This window comes from Phascolarctos cinereus, unplaced genomic scaffold (genome assembly GCF_003287225.1).
Source record: "Phascolarctos cinereus isolate Bilbo 61053 unplaced genomic scaffold, phaCin_HiC Scaffold_9;HRSCAF=440, whole genome shotgun sequence".
Lineage (NCBI taxonomy): Eukaryota > Metazoa > Chordata > Mammalia > Diprotodontia > Phascolarctidae > Phascolarctos > Phascolarctos cinereus.
This window is the reverse complement of record NW_027556402.1, coordinates 55,966,068-55,991,112: the sequence shown is the minus strand read 5'-3', so window position 1 is coordinate 55,991,112 and position 25,045 is coordinate 55,966,068. Positions and strand designations below refer to the sequence as shown.

Genomic DNA, 25,045 nt, shown 5'->3' with positions numbered 1-25,045 from the left:
GAATAGAGAAGGGTACCTTATGATGCCAACAACAAATTTCACTGACTCCATAATATTATTACTATTTTTACTATTTATCTGTGCCCAAATAGAAGCTGTCTAACTGACCTTATACGAGTCATTTTTACCTTTGTGGGCCTCAATTTTTTTTTTATTAATTTATTTTGATTTATCAACAATCACTTCCATATGCTTTTGAGTTTAAAATTTTTCTCACCCTTCCTCTACACCATCCTCCCCAAGACAATGCACAATCTGATATAGGCTATACATATACATTCCTATTGAACATATTTTCACTTTAGTGATATTGTAAGTAAGAATTAGAACCGGTAGGAAGAACCACCAGAAAGAGGAAACAAAACTCAACAGAAGAGAGAAAAATAATAGCAAATAGTATGCTTCAATTTGCATTCAAATTCCATAGTTCTTTCTTTGGATGTGGATAGCGTTGTCTATCACGAGGCCTTTGGAGATGTCTTAGATCCTTGTATTGCTGGGAAGGGTGAAGTTTATCAATATTAGTCATAGCACAATGTGGCTGTTATCGTGTACAACGTTTTCTTGGTTCTGCTCACTTCATTCAGCATCAGACCATACAAATCTTTCCAGGTTTTTCTGAAGTCAGCTTGTTCATCATTTCTTATAGCGCAATAGTATTCCATTACATTCACATACCATAACTTGCTCAGCCATTCCCCAATTGATGGGCATCCTCTCCATTTTCAATTCTTTGCCACCATAAAAAAAGAGCTGCTGTGAATATTTTTGTACATTTGGGTCCTTTTCCCATTTGTATGATCTCTTTGGGATATAGCCCTAGAGGCCTCAATTTTCTAATCATAAAAGATGTGAGCATGAACATAGATAGGTTTTTGTTTTTGTTTTAGTTTTTGTTTTACAGCGAGGCAATTGGGGTTAAGTGACTTGCCCAGGGTCGCACAGCTAGTAAGTGTTATGTGTCTGAGGACACATTTGAACTCAGGTCTCCCTGACTCCAGGGCCAGTGCTGTCTCCACTGTGCCACCTAGCCGTCCCACACATGGATGATTTCTAAAATTAATTGCAGCTCTATATCCTATGATCATATACCTCTGTGTGACCTACCTTGTTTTTTATTTTGTATTTGAATAAAAGTTGGATCAAAGCATGATGGTTTTACTCTAGTGTAACATTTACCGGAAATAACAAAAGACAACAAACACACACATCTTGCATCTTTGTACATTAAAATTTTTGCTCTGTGTCTGGGCCTTGAACCTTTTCATCAACGCATTTTTCCATGTATAAAAAAAGAACATTGATTACATTTTCCTGCCTACCTTATTGTAATCTTGTTAGAAGAATTAAAATGTTTAGAAAAAAGCACTTCATAATTCCAAAAAGAAAACTCATGTACACACTTAGAGTGTTATTATATTATCTAGATGCAGGTTCTAGCAAAACCATATATATGTGTATGTATATGTGTGGGTGTGGGTATATACACACATATACATAAACAAATACATATATGTACATATGTATTTGTGTGTGTATATATGTATGTATGTATGCATTTGTAAAACATTACTACTTGAGATAATGCTTGGAAATAATGAGCCTACAATAGAGAAGGATCTGGAGCACATGGTATCTTTAAAGAAATGCATGATGTTATTTTGAAATATAAACATAAAAATACATGAAATGAATAAAAGCATCTGTAATGGTTAATACAGGGTTGCTCTGTTATGCAAACAATACCATCTTGCTTTAATGAATAATAAGATTTTTTTTATCAGTTGTGGTATATTGATTATACTGAATAGCTAAAAACAATATGTTCTCTATAAAAGGCTATGCATTCCCTTCTTCAATCTTATTTACTCTATTAATTTTCTTATTAAACAAAGGGCATGTTGATCTTTAATGAATTCCAAATTAATGAAGTACAAGTTAATAAAGTTTTATAGGATAATTGTCTTGAGAAACTAGATTTTCAAATTGTGTGTGTATATGTGTTTAGCCTGTATTTAGACAACCATTCCCTCATCAAATTCTTTTTAAAAATGACTTTTGTCATCAAATTTAATTTCCTAATCTGTGTCCATATGTGATTTTTGCCTTAATGCAATTTAAGATATTTAATTTTTCAAGTAATTCAGCTCTTAGTTTTCAAAACAAATAACTGATTCTTTTTTTTCCCTCTTGGTTTAATTACCTTTTGTTCTTCCTTGCCCATAATTTCTTATTTAATGTTCCCCCTGCTATTTCAGCATATTTTCATTTCTTCCCATGATTAAATACATATATGCACATATGATATTCTATACTCTTGCTAACTTCATTATCCTAGTAGTTTTTCCCTCAAAATATATTTTCTGACTAACTTACTCTTCTTAAGGAAATGTGCTGTAGTGGAAAGGATTCTAGAGCTGACATCAGGAGAGATGCCAGGTTCAAAATCCATGAGAGAAACTTACCATTTGTGTGGTCATAGGAAAATCACTTAAAGTTTTGAAAGTTGACTTTCCATAGCTTCATTCTGAGCATCAAAAAATGACAATGACTGTGGTACCTAATAGCTATCTCATAAGGTTGGTATAAAAATGAAATATGATAAAATATGTAGAATGTTTTGTAAACTTTGAAGTGCTCTACAAATTATCAGCTATCATTATGGCCTTCACTACCCTCTATATTCATTTTTCCTTCCTCTTTTCTCCTTTCTTAGTACCCAAAGATTGAAACATCCTCTTTCAATTTTTTTGAAAGCAGAAATTTTTTTCGCACACATCTGAAGAGTTATGTTGATCTTATAGAACACAACTTTTCATAATCATTTCAAAACATATAACATTTCATAAAATATAATCATTTCATAATATGTGCTTTTCAGAAATTACAGATATAGAATTAGATTCTTTTCTTTTAAAGGAAAGGGTCTAACAAGTTCTTAATTTAGCTAATTGTGACCAAAGGAAGACTTATCTTCTTATCTCTTAGAATTCAGGTGATCCTGAGATCTCAAAGACAATGCTAACAGTAGAAAAATCCTAGCAATTTAACCACACTCAAATGCTTTCAGATTCAGTCTGTCAACTTGCTTCTTTCTGAAGACTAGCTAAGCCAAGTTCAGCACTGTTTTAGATTTCGTTTTGTTTTGTTTTCATAACAATTTGTCTAAGGGTGCTAATTTTTGGACAAAATGAGCCATGACTAATAATACCTAGTTGTAACAAATTCTTGTTTTGAAATGTGAACAGGAAAAATTGGATCAGGAAATATACATATATATATATATATATATATATATATATATATATACATATACATATATACATATATATATAGAGAGAGAGAGAGAGAAAGAGAAAGAGAGAGAGAGAGAGAGAAAGAGAGAGAGAGAGAGAGAGAGAGAGAGAGAGAGAGAGAGAGAGAGAGAGAGAGAGAGAGATTTTGTTATTTATTTATTTGATTGACAAGAACTTTTTTCATTGGGTGATATTTTAATGTATTGATTATTTTAAACCTTGAAATAGTTTTCAGAGTAGAAAGAAGGACAACCTCCACAAAGATTTGCTGTAATGTAGGAGTTCCTAATTCAGGATTTATAATTTAAAAAATATTTTTTATATTTGGCAAAATATTTGGTAATCATATGTGATTTATTTAATGTAATTAAATTTAATGCAATTTAGCATAATTCTGAGAAGTGGTCCATAGTTCTCAATAAACTTTCTAAGGTGTCCATGATAAACAATGTGAAGAACACTTAATTGCCACTTCCTTCTGTGGAGGTGATTCTGGCTTGTCAAAGCCTATCCCTACGGGGTACAAACTCTGGATGGATCTACCGTTGTAGGAAAGATTCAATATGGTTGTGGTGGTAAAATGAGTAGGCATTTGGAGGACTGACACAGCTAAAATATATCTTGGCTGACCAAGACGATGAATTCTATGGCATGTCATTCCATTGAAACAACCCAATCCTGGTGTCTTCAGACAAGTTATTGATGATGAAACATGGAATATGGATAGAAGAAAGGGTATAGTTACAGGGTAAAATAATTCCATACAGAAATTTAACTGTGTGATTAATTTCTATTACAAGGAAATCAAAAGACCCCATAGAATACTTAGTCACCAACATCCACAAAATGACTTCTTTACCAAGGGCCACATTAGTGTAGACTATCAGGTAATTTAAAGTAGCTTACAAATATGGATAGAAGATCATGCATAGTATCACCCTCTAAAAGAGAGAAGCAGGACAAGGTAAAAACAATTTAAACAAAGCTTGGTGAGAAACCCAAGGTCATTTAAATATGAAAATGGAAGGAGGTCAGAAAATAGAAGATTGATGGGAATGATCTGCAAATATTTTTTCCACAAAGCTTTTTTTTTTTCACAATTAAGGTCAGTAAAATTATTAGGTAGTTAGATACTAACATTACATTCCCATATGTGCTTATAGAAGGAATAACTATAGCTCATTATGTAGATATAGATAGATTTAAATGCATAGATACAAATCATAGACAAACAACATAAATGGATGATTAGGGATCTAAAAGTTAAACAGGAAGACGATAGCATGCTAGATTTCCTTTAAAAAAAAATGCAAAGCTCCACTAATGACTAGCAATTTCTAGCAGAAACAAAGGTGCATCTACTTAATACCAATAGTTTATCTGTGCTATATAGTTTCAAGTCACTAAACACAACATTCTCTGAAGAGCTAAACATGATTGCTTCTCATAGGGAGAACACAATAAATAAGGAAATATTAATAAGAACTGGAGAAAAGGATGTCATCCAGGGAATATATTATGGAAAAGGGATATTGGCTGATAAGAAAGCAAGAGAAAGGGATAAATGATAGATAGCTTGCATGCTTCAGTTATAATTTCAGGGGAATATCCTATGGACATACTATTATTATCCCAATTTTATAGATAAGGAACTAAGGCAAAGAAAGGTTAAATGACAGACAGTGTCTGAGGTACTATTCAAACTCAGGTTTTCTCAATGCTCAATCAGATAGAGTCTATATAACAGGGGATGAAAACCTATGGCCTCAAGGCTCCATGTGGACCTCTAGGTCTTCAAGTGTGTCCCTTTGACTGAATACAAACTTCATCAAAGGGGCACACTTGAGAACCTAGAGGGCCACATGGAGCCTCGAGGCCACCTGCTTAAAGGTCTAGAGAATTGCATACAATCAAGTTGTCCTGGATGGAAAGATGTGGGTAGTTTACAAGCTGTATCATCAAAGGAAATGAAATTGCAGATCCATTTGGGAATGTGAGTATGAATGACAACTAATTTGATTTAATTTCTTGTTATGCGTTGGGTTTTTCATTTTATGTAATTCTACCTGTAGTAGTATTATTCCTGATATTTACCAACCAGACCCATCCAATAAACTTCATTGTAAAAGTTCTTTATAATTTATTCTAGTTGAGAACAGGTGTGTTTTTAAATGTCAAATAGTTATATTTGAAATAATGTAATATAATGGCCCCACTTTCATCTTCATCATAGAATTAAATAGTAATTAAAATTAAATTCGACAATATTTTATCCCTTCAGTGGATTTTGTCCTATTGATCCTATCATCTTGATTCTTTTGGATAGTATATGAACATTTTTAATCAAACAAACAAATGCAGATGCATGCACAGGAATTTTGCACTATTTTGGACACACGTAGCTGTCAGGAATAAAAACGCATGTAGTCAGCCGCAAGACCATGACCAGCTAGGGGTGAGACATCCTCAAATAAATTTTCTCTGCAAATTGCCAGTCTAATTATGACCCAGAAAATGATGAATGACTCCTGTATGGGCCATGAGTTCATAAGGTAGCTTAAATGTATATGTATGCATGCGTGCATGTATGTATGTATGTATGTATGTATGTATGTATGTAAATATATACACATATATGTACATGTGTATGTTTGTATACACACATAGCAACATTTCAGAGATCAAATTATGCTGTAGACATTGAAATAGACGTCAGAGGAAGAAATGGTGAGGAAGCCGACTACAATGCCTTTTCTGAAGCAGACAATAAATGAAAAGACTGATGCAAATCTATTTTGATCTTTCCAGTAAATAAGAAATTGAGGGAAAATAATTTTGATAAATTTAAGACTTCATAGGATTATAAATATCTCAAAATTATTTTGATACTGTATAGAATTCATAGAAAGTATTTCTACAGGTAAGTAGATTCAAGAACATTATTTTAACATTTTCCTTTCATCCAAGCCCATACGTCTAGAGGGACAAGTGTTCTTTAAGTTATATATTTGTTTTCTTTTTTAATTAGGCATGATCAATTGGAAGCTACCTGGCTTAAATACAGTAGTTTGGTTTGAGGGAGGGGTTGAATGGGAGAAAAAGTGTTTCAGTAGTCTTATATCCCAGATTATTTCACATCCAGATCCATAAGAAAGTATCTGAAAGTGTCTTCCTCCTCTCTCCATATCATTGGTTTTGGATTATATCCATCACCATGGAAAGTTTCTCTTTGTAAGAATGGGAGTTCCAGGGACTGAAATCCAAGGAATGTCTCAAGCCTGTAATGAAAATAAATGTATATAGTGCTATGCTTTGGGGAAATAATGTCTCTTAGGTGCTCACAGTATGCCTAGAATGACACACCCAATTTCCATCAAGCTCGGAGAATATTAATGCCCGTATGAATTTGTTTCACTCAGGCACACACATTTGAAATAGAGGCATTCCAAAACTTCATATTTATTTTTCTAAACCCATGTTAATTTCTTATTTATTTCAGGCATTACTAGAGACTCAAAATTTACTGCGCACTCAGGTTGCAAATTTTACCTTCAACCTTGGATTTTCAGGGAAGTTTTACCACACAGGTAAGAAGGAACTTTGTGCTCTCAGGCAGCTACAAATAGGTCATAGGACTTTAAACATAACACTCCATAAGCAGAAAGAGAATAGCTGCAGTTTTAATGGGGAGGGCCTGTTCTCCTTAAAACAAGGCAATCTTGGCTCTGAAGCCAGAGCGGATTGTCTACTTTGGCAGAGAAGCTCTTAGCATTGAGGCCTAGAGGGGCACAGTGGTAATGATTCTTCTAGAGTCAAAAAAACCACGGCCACTATTCTGTGCACAGCTGTATGACTTGTCTTTCTAGGCATATTCGAAGTGAAAAGAAATGTAAAAAGAACATAGTGTCTTTAAGATATCAGAGGTGATAGATATTCTTATAAATTTATCTTGAGAAAACAGTTGGTAATGGGGTAAGGATTTATAGACTCAAAGAAATTGAATGGGCCTAGAAGGTCATATAGTCTATCCTGCATTTGTGCATATAGTTACTCCTCTCACATGTCATCTCTACTTTTTACCAGCCTACATTGAAATGAATGAGTCTTTTCAGCCACAGTCACTCTCAGCATTCTCAAAATTCTCTGTTTCTCTCTGTCTCTCTCTCTCTTCCCCCTTCCCTCCCTCCATCCCTCTCTCCCTCCATTTCTCTTTCTGTCTTTCTGTCTCTCTCTCTCTCCACATTCCAACTGAATGTCCCTCTTACCCTCCATTCCTTCCTACTACCACATCCACTTAGCCTCCAGAATTTAACTTCTGTGATCTGAACATTAGCAATCTAATTTCTGGAGCTGCTGTAGAGAAGTACTGTGTATGTGGATAGTATCAAGTGACTCATAACATTTTCTGAAATAGAGCAAGACCATCAGTGATTATATTGAGGTATTTCTTACAATTTGTAGTCAACAATGCATCTGGGTTCAGAGCTCTGTGTTTCATTTATAAGCTCACATTGTTATTTTATCATGTTAACTTAGTGGAAACATTTCAGTGTTTTTCATGCTTGCATATAATTTATGGACTCATTATAAATAACACATGCAAAGGTATTCTTTAATTGCCATATTTGCAGCTTATTTTCCCAAAGAGGCTTTTAATATAAACTGTTCAATGTGGTTTATTACAAGACTGAAGAATATTATATTGCCCTTTCTCTTATGCCTTTATTTTTCTCCTTTGAAAATCTTAAATCCATTTAAAACAATTATGGTGAAATTATTATTTGGCTTTTAAATAAATTAAATATATGTGCATAAATGTATATGTATATATATGTATGTATGTATGTGTGTATGTATATATACACACACACACACACACACACACACACATAAAATGCTATTTTACCTACAAGGATGTAAGCTGTCATATCTTCACAGGCCATGAGAGCTTATTAGAATCTTGAAACTAGGAATTTTTTAAAGAAATTGCTGTTCTGAAATATTCTCTTAAGGAGATAATAGTTTAGGGTTAAGAATATCTGACTCTAGAACTAAAGGCAAAATCTATTCATGCAAAATGAAGGGAGGATCAGAGCAGATCCCTTTCTTTCTCTCCATCTCTTTTCCATTCTCTGTCTCTCTGTGTCTCTGTCTCTTTCTTCCTCTCTCCTCACCCTTCCCTTGTCACATACATGCAAATTCACCTTCAAAAGGCTAGCCTACTTCCTTTGACCTTAATTATCTGTATATTTCAAGCAAAACTGAACTTTTGTCACCTCATTCATTTTTGATTTGTACACATTTTCTGGGTATTCACAACTCTCTACCTTAATAATTTGTTAGGTAAATACTGTTTATTTGTTATCTAGCTATCATTTTCCAGGCAAAGTGTATATATCTATATATATATCTATATATATATCTATATATATATGTATGTATGTATGTATGTATGTATGTATGTATGTATAGCATACTTCTACCGGTAAGTCATAAAAGCATCAAGAAATGCCTGGTCTCCAGGACTGAGGGTTATTATTTCAAATCAAAGGTTCAGATCCTGTATGATTATGACTGCAACCTATACTTTATATGCTTTCCTACTCACTAAATAATAGTTTTACTCAAAGGGAAAGAGTAATACACATCTGAAGCCTTTACAGTTTCCTCTGTGCTTTATAGCAAGGACTTGTGTATGTGTGTGTGTGTGTGTGTATGGTGGGGCAGCTAAGTGACACAGTGGATAGAGTGCCAGTCCTGGAGTCAGGAAGACTATTCTTCCTGAGTTCAAATCTGGCACCAGACACTTACTAGCTGTGTGACCCTGGGCAAGTCACTTAATGCTATTTGCCTCAGTTTCCTCATCTGTCTAATGGATAAGGAAATGGCAAACCACTGTAGTATCTTTGCCAAGAAAACCCTAAATGGGGTCACGAAGAGTCAGACATGACTGAAAAATGACTGAACAGCAGCAAAATGGATACCTGTGCCAGTCTGGTAGATGAAACCTTTGGATTTCTCCTCAAAATAAGGTTTTAAATGCATAAGATACAAATACATAGGATAACAAAGAAAACCAATTATATTGAATTATGTTATCAGTTTTTTAAGTTCATGTACCTTAAGTTAAGAACCCCTTTACTGGAGTTAAAGGCTACAAATTTAAGAAGGTTTTTTTTTAACATTGTAAGTAAACGCTCTTAGCTGATGTACAGTTTATACACTAATAATTTGTCTTTCACTTGCACTATAGGAAATTGTGAAATTATTCCCATCTGCTTTATTATCCCAAGTTCTAACCTTCCACACTTATTTTCTTTGATCACATTTAGATTAAATATGAATTGCAGTTAACCAGACCCATACTAAAACAAGGAACATTAAATCAACAGAGGTAGTTTATGTTTGTACAATTCAGATGTGAGGATGAGAATCAGATTTATTGAATTATTTATAGAATTGTTTTTTTCTGGTGTCTGTGAAAATAAAGCAACTATCATTTATGCTGAACAGAAAAGTATCCAACCTTGAATAAAAAATGTAATTGTTGAAAAGTACTTTTAAAAGCTAGACAACCTTATTCAAATCTTATGTGCCTTATCACATGAATAACCATATTTAAGTATCTTATGGGTCAACACAGGGAAAATAAATTTGACATGTTCTGGTCCCAAAGAGCAGACAAGGAGTGAAGGGTGGAAACTGAAAAGTGCATATTTTAAGCTTGATGTCGAGAAAATGTTTATCGCAATGAGTTATGCAAAAGTGGAAAGGAAAGCCTCCAGAGGTAAGAGGTTCTTCCTAATTGTAAGTCTTCAATTAAAGACTGAGGGGCTAGTTTTCAAGCATGTTTAAATGGAATTTCCTTTTAGGTAGAATTTTAACTAGATGAACACTACAGTCCCTTTTAACTGTCAAATTCTGTGCTTCTGTGAGCCTAGGCTATTTATTTCAAGCATAGTTACTTTTGCATTAGCTTCTCTTTAAGGAGTAAATGATACCAGGTAAATATTAATTTTTAAAAAGTCAATTCTCCAGATAAACAAAGATGTTATCTCTGTCAAGGGCATCACCATCCACATCCTTTGAGATCCCTAGGTTCACAAACTCTTTGTCATTATTGACTCCTCACTTCACCCACTGTATCAAATTAGTATACGAATCTTGTAATTACCACTTCCCAAAATCTTTCAAATGTATCTCTACTCTTATACTCATCGCCCTGCTGCAGACTACACGTTTTCACCTACACTACAGGGTAAAACAATAGCCTCCTACTTGGTCTCCCTGTGTCAAATCTTTCCCTACCCCAATCTGTTCTACACATAGCTAGCAAAATGAACACTTTTTATTTTCTTTATTTTTAAAATTTCTTTATTTTTAGTTTTCAATATTCACTTCCACAAGATTTTGAGCTCCAAATTTTGTCTACATCTCTCCCCTCCCCCCTACCCCAAGATAGCCTGCATTCTGATTAACCCTTCCCTCAGTCTATCCACCCTTCTATCATTACCGCTCCTTCTCTTATCCCCTTCCACTTCTATTTTCCTGTAGGGTAAGATAGATTTCTATACCCCATTGCCTCTGTATCTTATTTCCCAGGTACATGTAAAAACAATTTTTAACATTTCTTTTTAAAACTTTGAGTTCCAAATTCTCTCCCTTCCTCACTGCCCACCCACCCTCATTTAGCAAGCAATTCAATATAGGTTATACATGTGTAGTCATGCAAAACCTTTCCTTAATAGTTATGTTGGGAAAGAGTAACTATTTCCCTCTATCCTGTTCCACTCCCCCATTTATTCTATTGTCTCTTTTGACCCTGATCCTCCTCAAAACTGCTTTTGATTACTCCCTCCCCTAATTTGCCCTCCCTTCTATCACACACACCCTTTTTCTTATTCCCGTCCCTCCTACTTTCCTGTAGGGTAATATAGATTTCTATACCCACCTGAGTGTGTATGTTATTCCTACATTAAATCAATTCTGATGGGAGCAAGGTTCACTTTTTCCCTCTCACCTACCCCCTCTTCCTCTCCACTGTAAAAGCTTTTTCTTGCCTCTTTTATGTGAGATAATTTACTGCATTCTACCTCTCCCTTTCTCCTTCCCCCAGTACATTCCTTTCTCACTCCTTAATTTTAATTTTAGATATCATCCCTTCATATTCAACTCACCCTGTGCTCGCTCTCTCTCTCTCTCTCTCTCTCTCTCTCTCTCTCTCTCTCTCTCTCTCTCTCTCTCTCATATATATATATATATGTCTGTGTTTGTGTGTATTCCCCCCAAATACCCTGATAATGAGAAACGTCTCATGAATTGCAAATATCATCTTTCCATGTAGGAATGTAAACAGTTCAACTTAGTAAGTCCTTTATGATTTCTCTTTCCTGTTTACCTTTTCATGCTTCTCTTGAGTCTTGTATTTGAAAGTCAAATTTTCTATTGAGCTCTGTTTTTTTTCCTCAAGAATGCATTAAATTCCTCTACATCATTTAGTGTCAAATTTTTCCCCCTCATTGATTACACTCAGTTTTGCTGGGTAGGTGATTCTTGGCTGTAATCCTATCTCCTTTGACCTCCAGAATATCATATTCTAAGCCCTCTGTTTGCTTAACGTAGAAGCTGCTAAAGCATGTGTTATACTAATTGTGTTTCCACAGTACTTGAATTGTTTCTTTCTGGCTGCTTGCAATATTTTCTCTTTAACCTGGGAACTCTGGAATCTGGCTATATATTCCTGGAAGTTTTCCTTTAGGGGATCTCTTTCAGGAGGTTATCCGGGGATTCTTTCCATTTCTATTTTACCATGTGGCTCCAGAATATCAGGGCAGTTTTCCTTGATAATTTCTTGAAAGATGATGTCTAGTCTATTTTTTTGAACATGACTTTCGGATAGTCCAATAATTTTTAAATTTTTTCTCCTGGATCTATTTTCCAAGTCAGTTGTTTTTCCAATGAGATACTTCACATTGTCTTCTATTTATTTATTTATTTATTTATTTGGTTTTGTTTAGCTTCCATTTGCTCCATTCTAATTTTTAAGGATTTTCTTCAGTGAGCTTTTGGACCTCCTTTTCCATTTGGCCAATTCTACTTTTTAAGGCATTCTTCTCATTGATTTTGTGGACCTTTTTCACAATTTGGTCCAGTCTATTTTTTAAGGTGTCATTTTCTTCAGTATTTTTTGGTTTTCCTTTACCAAGTTACTGACTCATTTTTTCATGATTTTCTTGCATCACTTTCATTTCACTTCCCAGTTTTTCCTCCATTTCTCTTACTTGATTTTCAAAATCCTTTTTTGAGTTTTTCCATGGCCTAAAAACAATTCATATTTTTCTTGGAAGTCTAGATATAGGAGCTTTGACTTTGTTGTCTTCTTCTGAGTATATGTTTTGATCTTCCTTGTCACCAAAGTTTCTATAATCTGAGGTGTTTTTTTTTCAATTGTTTGCTCATTTTCCCAGCTAATTACTTGACTTTTTAATTCTTTGTTAAGGTAGGGCTCTGCTTGCAGTGCGGAAGGCATACTGTTCCAGGCTGCAAGGGTTTTGTGTAGCTGTTTTCAGAGATACTTCTAGGCAACTGTGAGTTTTCAGTTCTTCCAAGGTGGTGTGGTATGGTGTAAGGAGAACTGTTTACTCTTCTCCTGGCCTGTGTTCTGGTCTGTGAGTGACCACAAGCACTCTTTTCCGCCATGGAACTGTGAGGAGTATTCCCTCTCTATTGTTCTCTCTTCACAAACTCTGCTATGCCGGTACTCCTCCTTGCCCCAGGACTGCCACCCAGGACCATGACCCAGATCCAAGTATGGACAAAGCAACAGAATCTTTTCTTAGTACCAGCAAAGAGACCCCAGTAATTTCCTTCTAATCAGATGTTTGATCCCCTTATGGTCTGTGGACTGAAAGCTCCAGAAGCAGCTGCAGCTGCTGCCACTGCCACTGCCATTGCCACCATTCCAGGGCTGTGCTAGGGCCAGAGCTGGACTGGGCTCCTCTCTCACCCAGGTCCAATCCACCTTTCCTATTGATTTTCTAAGTAATCTTTGGCCGTTTGTGGGTTGAGAAGTTTGGAAACCACCACAGCTGCTAGTGATTCAGAACCCTAAGGCCTGTTCAAGTGTGCTGGGGCCTGGTCTGTGCTGGTGCAACTTGTGCTGGACTGAGCTCTTCTCTCAGCCTGGTGCAACAGACCTTTCTTGTTGACCTTACAGATTGTCTTGAACTGGATATTTGTTTAACTATGTCTTTTTGTGAGTTCTGCTATTCTACAATTTGTTTAGAGTCATTTTTATAGGTATTTGGAAGGGTTTGGGGAAGAGTTCAAATAAGTCTGCCATCTTGGCTCTGTCCCCATGAACTCTTTTAAAAATAGCTTCATTTGTAAGAAAACTAAGAGTAATGACTTCATTTGTCAGTATTGGTATGCTTTTAACATGCTTTTTTAAAATTTTGAGTTTTAAATTCTCTCCCTCCCCCATCATTGAGAATGCAAGAAATATGATATTAATTGTGAAGTCATGCAAAACATATTTCCATATTAGCCATGCTGAGGAAAAAAAGCAAGAAATATAATGAAAGTGAAAAAGTGTACTTCATGAAGTCTGCACTCAGAGTTCATCTGTCCTCTCTCTGGATATAGATAGCATTTTTCATCATTGGTCCTTTGGTATTTTCTTAGATTATTGTCTTTATCACAGTAGGTAAGTCTTTACAATACTGATCGCCATTACAGTATTGTTGTTACTGTGTACAATGATCTCCTTGCTCTACTCACTTTATTTTGCATCGGTTCATAAAAATCTTCCCAAGTTTTTTTTTCTTTCCTGAAACTATCCTGCTCATCATTTCTTATAGCACAATAGTATTCAATCACAATCATATACCACAACTTGCTCATCCATTCCCCATTTGATGGACATTCTCTCAATTTCCAATTCTTTTCCACCACAAACTTTTTTTTGTAAATATTTTTGTGCATATAGGTCCTTTTCCTTTTGATGTGAATTTCTAAAATGCAGGATTCATCTCCTCAATTCTCTATACAATTTGCCCATTGGTTGGAATTTTAACTACCGACATTTGGTTTGCATTGCAAACATTACTAGACAATTACTATTTCCTGTGTTAACTTTGTGATGACATGAATAGTTCTGTTAAAGTAACTCTCGTAAAACCTTTGCAAGATAATCTAATTCTATAACACATAAGCTTTCTGATTCACAATGCTTATTATTATGAAGCAAGTTAATGGCCTATACCCTGAGCAATGATTGGTTCCCTATCTGACAGCTTATTGTATCCATTGTTGATTTACCATTGTTATTTTACAGTAAAGCTTCTCTGTGCTTTCATCCTTCAAATGCTATGTACCATAAGGTAATAGCGTTAAAATATTCCTAAACACTATTCTCCTAACAATATTGTTGTATTTGTTTAGTTCTAAATGCTTCGTTGCACTTAATTAGAGTTGGACTGATATATTTTTTCATATTTAAAGTAGCAAGTGGAAAGTAAAGTTAATAGTAATAGATATAAGAATGAAATTAGAAATGTTTCCTTTTTTGAGTCTAAGTAAAAAAATAAACCCAAGGGGAGAGACACACAAGCAAAATATCAAGTTTTCTACAGCACTTGATATATTTCTGGCAAGAAATTAAGAAAAGATTACATTATTGCTTTTTCCCTCTTTTGGGATTATAGCCTTTCTCCTTTATAGGAATTGGTTTTTGTGAAAACAATTTTTACTTTTGGCAGTTAAAGTGAATCAATTAACTTTACTTTGATCAATATTTACTTTAGATGAATAAATCTTGAGGTTTTCCCCACACCAGTTTCTAAAAAATAATTACAATAATCAACCTGGTTGTAAAAAAAAAAAAAACACACACACAAAACTAATCAGACCAAGTATATTGCATAAGCCCAAAAGTGATACTTGTTTAAAACAAAGGAAAACTGAGTCAAATTGCCAGAATTCTGTTCTCAGTTCTATAGGGTACAGACTTATATTTTTATAAGTTTAAAAAAGGAATGGATTAGTAAAAGCGGAAAATGTTAAGAATGTTATAATATTTTGCACTTTTGATGTTTATATTATAAAAATGTGATATCTGTGCTTTTACATTCTAAAATAATTAGTCCTCCTAAACATCTTTGTGACTTCACAAGAATATATTTTTCATATTAGTTTTTTTTTTTTTTGCTTAAGCAATTGGGATTAAATGACTTGCCCAGGGTCACACAACTAGTAAGTGTCATGCATCTGAGACTGGATTTGAACTCAGGACCTCCTGACTCCAAGGCCAGAGCTTTATCCACTGTGACACCTAGCTGCCCTATATTAGTTCTGATTGTTAAGGTTGCTCCATGATGGAATTAGTCTTGTTCTTCTTCATTGGTATATAAAAAAGTGAAAAGTTAACTTTATTCTTTATATAATATCAGGCATCATAGCATGCATTATTTTCACATACACTATCTCATTTTGATCTTTACAATGTCCCTGAGTCATATGTATGGCAGGTATTGTTATCTCCATTTAATAAATGGACAAAGGAATCTCAGAGGTTAGGTGACTCACTCAAGGTCACACAGCTAATAAATAGCAGATCCAAGACCAAATCTAGAACCTCTTAATCCAAATCTCCCCACAACCCATAACTACATAAGCCCTTACATTTGTATAGTGCTTTACAGTTTATAAGATACTTAGGACCACAATTCTCTAAATGAAAGGGACCTCAGAAACTGTCTATTGACGACCTATCATTTTACAAATAAGAAAACTGTGGTCACACATATCAGAGGTGGGATTTGAATGCATGCTGTCTGACTCCAGGGCCAGTATTTTTTTTTTCATGATGTAATACTGTCATACATATGATATCTAAAACATCATCTCATCTTTCCAAGTAATTTTGGTCAGTGAGAGAATAAATTACAATCCGGAGGGTAGTTATAATCAAGTCATCAAAGAAGTAATTTGTCATTATCATCATCACAGCAAAGCAATTAGTTTGCACTCATTCCTCTACTGTATTTTGTAAAGCACTATTTGTTGTTGTTGTTATTCAGTTGTTTCAGGAGTGTCTGACTCTTTTGGGGATTTTCTTGGCAAAGATGCTAGAGTGGCTTGCCCTTTCCTACTCCAGTTTATTTTAAAGATGAGGAAACTGAGGCCAACAGGGTTAAGTGACTTGCCCAGAGTCACACAGCTAGTAACTATGTGATGCCAGATTTGAACTCAGGAAGATGAGTCTTCCTAACTCCAGGCCCAGCAATCTATCTACTGTGCCCATAAAGCACTTTAGCACTATGTAAATTAAACAGGTATATTTTGTACCTATACAAATTTGTACATATAGCAAATGCAAAATAGGATAGCGTATGTTGAAATGAGATGGAATATAATAAGCTTTGAATTATGCCATACCACAAATTTTAGTTTTGAAACTTCTTTCTTTAAAAAAAATCATATTTTTGGTCTAGACTTCATAATACTAGTTGTGTCAGCATTCTAGACAAGGGCTACAGGGAGTCTGAAAGCTATGACTTGGGTCAGTGCCATTGTAAGGGTCAGAGCAGAGTGTTACAGATGATCTGGAGTGTGCTGTCATCATGACCATATGGGCCAGTGTGGATTTCAGTTGCCTCCAAAAGGTGATTTCTACCCAGCTGACACTCAGAAGCTCAGCAAGGATGTGACTGCATTACAGAAGCCCAGTAAACTTCTCTGCTGTGGTCAAGTCACTGTATTACCTCCTCTGCTCCCCATGCCCAAAAGCAACTTTTGTAGTGGGATATACTTCATACATTTCTAATTTTGGATTTTCACTACAGAGAGATTTGAATTAAAAGAACTAAAGACTTTTTTTTTCCTGTGTGGAATTTGTGATAATCCATAGACATTTAAATGTCTCATGTGATAACCTGGTTTTACAACTAATTAATCATGAAACACCTATTTGGTAGCTCCTATTTGCCAGGAACTGGGCATAAAATATAAAAGGCAAACAGTTTTCATCATTGAGTTTACATTCTTTTCTTTATTGTTAATTTATTTATTTTTAGTTTTCAACATTCACTTCCACAAGATTTTGAGTTACAAATTTTCTCCCCATCTCGTCCCTCCCCCCAACCCCAAGATGGCATGCATTCTGAATACCCCTAATCTGCCTTCCCTTCTATCTCCCCCCGCCCTTCTCTTATCCCCTTCCCCTTCAATTTTCCTGTAGGGCAGGATAGATTTCTATACCCCACTTCTTGTATATCTTATTTCCCAGTTGTATGTGAAAACAATTTTTTTTTAACTTTTGTTTTTAAAATTTTGGGTTCCAAATTTTTTCCCTTCCTCCCTCCCCACCCACCCTCATTGAGAAGGCAAGCAACTCGATACAAGTTATACATGTGTAGTCATGCAAAACACCTCCATAGTAGTCATGTTGTGAAAAACTAAATATATTTCCTTTCATCTTATCCCAGTCCTCTATTCATTCTATTCTCTCTTTTGACCCTGTCCCTGCTTAGAAGTGTTTGCTTCTGATTACTCCCTCCCCCAATCTGCCTTCCCCTGTATCATCGTCCTGCTCTCTTGTCCCCTTCCCCTCCTATTTTCTGTAGGGTAAGATGAATTTCCATACCCAATTGAGCGTATATGTTATTGTCTCCTTAAGCCAAATCCGATGAGAATAAGATTCACTCATTCCCTCTCACCTTTTCCCCCCCCCATTTCCCCTCCACTGTAAAAACCTTTTCTTGTCTGTTTTATGTGAGATAATTTATTCCATTTTACCTCTCCCTTTCTCTTTCTCCCGGTATAATGCTCTCTCACCCCTTAATTTTATCCTCCAGATATCACCCCTGAGTTTACATTCTAATGGGGAAAACACTATACACATACATAGAACAGATTGGTAAGGTAAACAAAAAGGGAACAGTAGCAACTGTTAGGATGAGAATAAGCCTCATTCAAAAGATGACACTTCAGTTGATTATAACAAACAAACCAGAGATGCCAAGAGGTACAGATAAGGAAGAAACATTGTATAGGTGTGGGAGACAGTCCGGGTATAGATATGAGAGATGAGGCATCATATCTGAGGAACAGTAAGAAAGGCAATATTACTGAATTGTTGTTTTACATGGAGGGGAGTAATGTGCAGTGACACTGGAAAGGTATCAAAAAGGTTGATTTCCAGACACCTATGAGATATATGTTTCAAGATATCCAAAAATCAATTGGTAATATGGGTCTGGACCTCAAGAATGATAGTAGGGCTAACAATATATACATTATCTACAAAGGGATAACAACTGAACTCATGGTAGCTAATGAAGCCACCAATTTAAGGATTGCAGAGTGAAAAGAAACTCTTCAACCTTTTACACTGTTGGTCACCCTCTTCTCCTGCACGTGATCTTCTCTCTACTTTTGTTTTGTTTTATTTTTTTTTATACTTTTCTCTTGGTTCATCTCCTACCTGTCCAGCTGTTCCTTCTCAAGACACTTAGTTGGATATTCATCAAGGTCATTCCCATTAGCCATGTTACCCAAAGTTTTGTTCTAGGCCATCTTCTCTTCTCTTTCATTAGCTCCCACTGAGTTCAATTATCCCTATACATAAGATCTCAGATTTATATATCCACCTCTAATCTGTCTCCTGAGTTCCAATTTCACCTTCTCAATGGAGGCCTCTTAGGTATCTTTAATTGGATAATATGTGTGTGTCTGTGTGTATGCATATCTCTGTACATATGTGTGTATCTATATGTATATGTAAATATTTACCTATACATCTATCTATCTATCTATCTATCTATCTATCTATCTATCTATCTATATACATATATATATATACACACACACACACATATATATATATATATATATATATATATATATATCTGTAATATACACATGGTTATTTGCATATTGCTTTCCCCATTACACTGTGAACTCTTTGAAGGCAAGGATCATGTTTTTGCTTTTCTCTTTATCCTCAGCTATTAACGTGGTGTCTGGCACATAATAAATGTTTAGAAAACATTTGTTGACCAACTGAGTGACTGATCCAGCACAGGAGATTGAGATGTGGGCAGACTGGTAGAAAAAGAACCATAATAGAGTAATGTCGTTAAAAAAAAAACCCAAAAGAGGACAGAGTATCCAAGAGGAGAATGTGGTCAATAGAGTCAAATTGTAGCAAGAAGAATGAGGAGAAAATAAACACATAAATATTCTGACTCATCACCTTATTGTACTGAGGGATTTAATTACCTGTATCCTGAGCAACAATGGCTCACTCTGTACCTCTTCTGACTTGTGAAAGATATTTATGTTTCCAACTGTTCTGTTTTGATGCCACTTCTCTGCACAGCAGAGAATTTTCCACAATATAACACTTAAGTTTATCCTGAACACATTTCTCTCATTCATGGTACATTTCTTTATCTGACCCTAGGAAGGAGCCCAGGGGAAGAGTATATGAGTGTATGTGTGTATATATGCCCTTCCCACAGCATCTTGTGTGTTATGACACTCACTGTACTCTCCTATTGGCTTAGAGTCAATCTTCTGATATTAGCTGAGCCTATGGTGATGAAGCAACCTAGTGCTGCATATCTGATGCACCTGTCTCACACTCAATCCCATCATCTTGAGACTTGTTTGAAAATCTGTTATAAAAGCTTTGCTTATTTGCAGCTTAAACCTTTGAGGACATTGAAAAAATTACCACGTATTCAATAGTGGATTTTTAATTATGTCATGGAAATTTAGTGGTCTGAAATTAATGCCTCTATGTAGATACTCCTAAACATATTTTCATGAATTTGTATAAAGATAAAAACCAGACCTGGAGATGTGAGTTAGATTTCCTTATACATGGTCAATTCTACATATTTTTTCTAATGACCTAATTATTTTACCAATCTTTTCCTCTCAAATAATAGCTCTAGCTACTGAGGTTATTTCCTACTTTCTTGATTAAAAAAAAAGGGGGGGAATTATCTTTTTACTTGAACTGAGTTGCTAAAATATTATTCATTAATATTTTTTTCTAGAAGCCACAAAAAGTTATGAAAAATTCTATTGACAAGGTTGTATCTCTAAGAAAGATTCAAAATACAAGTTTTTAAGGGCATAATAGATCTGGAATGAAAGGGGGTATTTATGGTGGTGTGTTGAAATAAGCTAAGCTGACTTCCCAATTTTAAGTTAAAAAGGAGCTCTTCAAACACTTCTAGATTGAGTAAAAATAACAATATCTACCACCGCTACCCCCACAAAAATTGTAAGATGGTATCATCTCCCATCTAAGGTTGCTGTTGAATAAATATAACTTTTCCATGTGTAAATATAAAGTGGTTTTGATAGGGTAAATCAATCAAATTGGCCCCACTCCACCTAAACTAAGTGAAACCTGTCTTCATTGAATCAAATCAATCAAAGCTATTCCAACTAAGTGTGAAAAGGTATTGATCAAATAAGAGACCACAGATAAACCATAGACTAAACTGGAATAAAGATTGCACGGGAAGGGTGCTTGAATTAGCTGAGAAAACTTGGTCATGTCTTTCGGATCTTCCTTAAAATAGTAGACCAGTGCCCAACAAAATAAGAGACTAGTACAAAACCAGGGAAATAAGAGAACATTCTGGCTAAACCCTGTAAGAAGAAATCATTTGGGGGGTGAGGAGAGGGAAGAAGAGTCCGGTCTTAGCTTTGGTCTCCTTTCCACCTCTCTCTCTCTCTCTCTCTCTCTCTCTCTCTCTCTCTCTCTCTCTCTCTCTATCTCTCTCTCTCCCTCTCTCATGAATACCTTGGCTGGAGGAAGACCTTGCAACATTTGCATTTGAAAGGTTTTTAGATTTTCCGTGGATCAGTGTCCTAGTATCATTACCTCAAACAAAAGAGAATGAAGACCCTAAAATTTGTACCATAAGCCAAGTGCAGCCTAGATGCTGATTGGCAAAACTAAAAATATCCTAGCAAAGAAGCTACACCATACCTAAGGAAAACCTCTTGAGCTCCCCACAAAGGGGAAAAAAGACTACCAGTTGCCAAGGGCTGTGAGTTATCTGTCTGGTACATGTGCTCCCTAAGCTATAGTCTACTTTCCTCTGGGTTCTGTTATGTGCTGATGGAAGAATGTGTTACCCTCTTTTGGGGGGAACATTTTGAACCAACTATACTTACTATATCATCTTAGTAAATACATCTTTCTAAAAAAAATTGAGGCTAGCTGATATAAAGTATAATCAACTGGTGATCATGTAAAACATACTTCATATTAGCCATGTTGCAAAAGAAAGCACACCAAAAATATAGAGAAAGTTAAAGAAGTGTGCTTCACTCTGCACACAGACTTCATCATTTTTTTCTCTCTGGAGGGGGATGGTATTTTTCATCATGGGTCCTTTAAAATAGTCTTGTCTAGGGGAACTGTCTTTAGAGTTGATCATCCTTACAATATCGCTGTATTATTGTAATTGTTGTAGTTGTTGTTTTTGAGATGATCAGTCATGTCGAATACTTCATGATCCTGTGGACCATAGCATGACAGATCCTTCTGTCCGCCACTATCTCTTGAAGTCTAGTCATTGTTTCCATATTATCTATCCATTTCATCCTTTGCCATACCCTTTTCCTTTTTCTCTCAAACTTTCCCAACATTGGTCTTTTCCAATGAGTCTAGTCTTCTCATTTTGAGGCCAAAGTAAGCTTCAGCTTCAGCATTTGCCCTTCCAGTGAATATTGCTGTTACTATATGCCATATTCTCCTGATTCTAATCAATTCAGTTCACATAGGTTCATATAAGTCTTCCCAGGTTTTTCTGAAACTGTCCTGCTTACAATTTTTTATAACATAATAGTATTCTGTCACAATCATCTTCTACAATTTGTTCAGCCAATCCCCAACTTATGGACATCTCCCTCAATTTCTCTTCCTTTGCCACCAAAAATAAGAGCTGCAATGAATATTTTTGTACAAATATGTCTTTTATCCCTTTTTAAAAACCTCTTTGGGATACAGATCTAGTAGTAGTATTTCTGAGTAATAGGGCATGCACATATTTATTGCCCTTTGGGCATAGCTCCAAAATGTTCTCCAGAATGGTTAGACCAGTTCACAATTCAACCAACAATGCATTACTGTCCCAGTTTTTTCCACATCCCTTTTAATATTTGTCATTTTCCTTTTCTGTCATATTAGCAAATCAGATAGGTGTCATGTGGTGTTTCAGAGTTGTTTTAATTTGCACCTCTCTAATTAGTAGTGATTTATGAAATCTTTTTTTCATGTAACTATTGATAGTTTTGATTTCTTCTTCTGAAAATGGCCCTTTCATATCCTTTGACCATTTATCAACTGGGATGGCTCTTACTTTTTTTTTTAATATAAATTTGCCTCAGTGCCCTATACGTTTGAGAAATGAGGTCTTCATCAGAGAAGCTTGCTGTATAAAATTCTTACCAGTTTCCTGTTTTCCATGTTAATTTGGGCTGCATTAGTTTTGTTTGTGCAAAAGCTATTTTTAATTTCATGTAATCAAAATTATCCATTTTACTTCTCATGATCATCTGTTATCTCTTGTTTTTCACAAACTTCTTTTTTCTGTAGATCTGAGAGATTTTTTTTCATTCTTCACTAATTTATGATGTCACGCTATGTGTCTAGATTATCCATTTTAATCTTCTTTTGGTATATGGTATGAGATGTTAGTTTATGCCTAGTTTATGCCAAAGTGCTTTCCAGTTTTCTCAGCAATTTTTGTCAAATGCTGAGTTTTTACCCCCAAAGCATGAATCTTTGGGTTTATCAAGCACTAGATTACTGTGGTGATGTATTGGTTACTTAATCTATTCCACTGGATCTATCACTCTATTTCTTAGCCAGTACCAGATTGTTTTGATGATTACCATTTTGTAATATATTTTGAAATCTGGAATTATGAGGCTGCTTTCTTTCCCATATTTTTCATTGATTTCATTCATTAATATTCTTAACCTGATGTTCTTCCACATGAATTTATTATTTTTTTTCTGGCTCTATAAAATAATTCTTTGGTAGTTTAATTGGAATGACATTGAATAAGTAAGTTAACATAGACAGAATTGTCATTTTATTATGTTGATTCAGCCTACCCATAAGCAATTAATATTTCTTGAATTGTTTCAGATCAGTCTTCAATTGTGTGAAAAGTGGTTGTAATTTTGTTTGTATAGATTAGGTGTTTGTCTTGGCAGGTATACCCCCAATTATTTTATATTATCTGTAATCATTTTTGCAAGGCAGCTCACTAGCACAGTGGATAAAATGCTGGGCCTGGAGTCTGGAAGACTCCTCTTCCTGAGTTCACATGTGGCCTCGGACACTTAGCAGCTACATGACCCTGGCCAAGCCACATAACCCTATTAGTTTAAGTTTACACATCTGTAAAATGAGTTGGAGAAGGAAATGGCAAACATTCTAGTAACTTTGACAAGAAAACCTCAAAAGGGCTCATGGAAAGTTGAGTTTTTCTGCATCTATGGAGATAATCATATGATTTTTATTGTTTTTGTTATTGATATGGTCAATTATGCTGATGGTTTTTCCTAATATCGAACCAGCCTTGTATTATGGGTACAAATCCCACCTGGTCATAGTGTATGATCCTTATGATATGTTGCTGTAATATCATTAGTAGTATTTTATTTAAAAATTTTGCATCAATTTTCATTAGGGAAGTTTGTTCATAGTTTTCCTTCTCTTTTTTGCTCTTCCTGGTTGAGATATCAAAAATATTTTTGTCATAAAAGGGAATTGATAGGACCCATTCTTTACCTAGTTTTCCACTGGTTTATATAATATTATCATGAATTAACTTAGCTCCTTAAATGTTTGGTAGAATTCACTTGTGAACCTATCTGGTCCTGGGAATTTTTTCTTAGAGAGCTCATTTATGACTTATTCATTTTCTTTTTTTTAAGATAGAGTTATTTAAGTATTTCATTTCCTCTTCTGTTAATCTGGGCAGTTTATATTTTTGTAAATATTTATCCATTTCACTTATATTGTCAGTTTTACTGGCATATGATTAGGCAAAATAGCACCCATTATCACTTTAATTTCATCTTCATTGGTGTTACAGTCAGCCTTTTAATTTATGATACTAGTAATTTGGTTTTCTTTTTTTTAAAAGATGAAATTAACCAGTGGATTGTGTATTTTTCCATTAAATCATCTCCTAGTTTTATTTATTAATTAAATGGGTTTATTTTCCATTTTATTGATCTCTCCTTTGATTTTCATTTTGGTGTTTAATTGGGGATTTTAATTTTGTTCTTTTTGTAAGGTTTTTTTTGGTTACATGCCCAATTAATTGACTTTCTTTTTTTCTCTTTTTTTTTATTAATGTGTGTGTTTAAAGATAAACATTTTCCTCTAAGCACTGCTTGACTACATCTCACAAATTTTGGAGTGTTTTCTCACTGTTACCCTTCTCTTTAATGAAATTGTTGATGGCTTCTATGATTTGTTCTTTGACCTATTCATTCTTCAGGAATATATTATTTAGCTTCTGATTAATTTCTGTTTCCGCAGCCCTTTATTCAATGTAATTTTTATTGCATTATCATGTGAAAAGAGTATATTTAATATTTCTGCTTTTTGACATTTGGTTGTGAGGTTTTTAACCACTAATATGTGGTCAGTTTCTGTGAAGGTGCCATGTACAGCTGAGAAAAAGATATGGTCCTCT

General features: G+C 34.9%; 1 protein-coding gene across 1 annotated transcript in view; it reads left to right on the top strand.

Annotated features, from left to right (window-relative positions):
• Nucleotides 1-25,045, top strand: part of NDST4 (N-deacetylase and N-sulfotransferase 4) — a 343,262-nt gene that overhangs the window by 107,006 nt on the left and 211,211 nt on the right. The window contains exon 2 of the mRNA XM_078148164.1: nt 6,796-6,883. Coding sequence (XP_078004290.1) covers nt 6,796-6,883 — 88 coding nt within the window. The remainder of the gene's footprint in view (nt 1-6,795; nt 6,884-25,045) is intronic.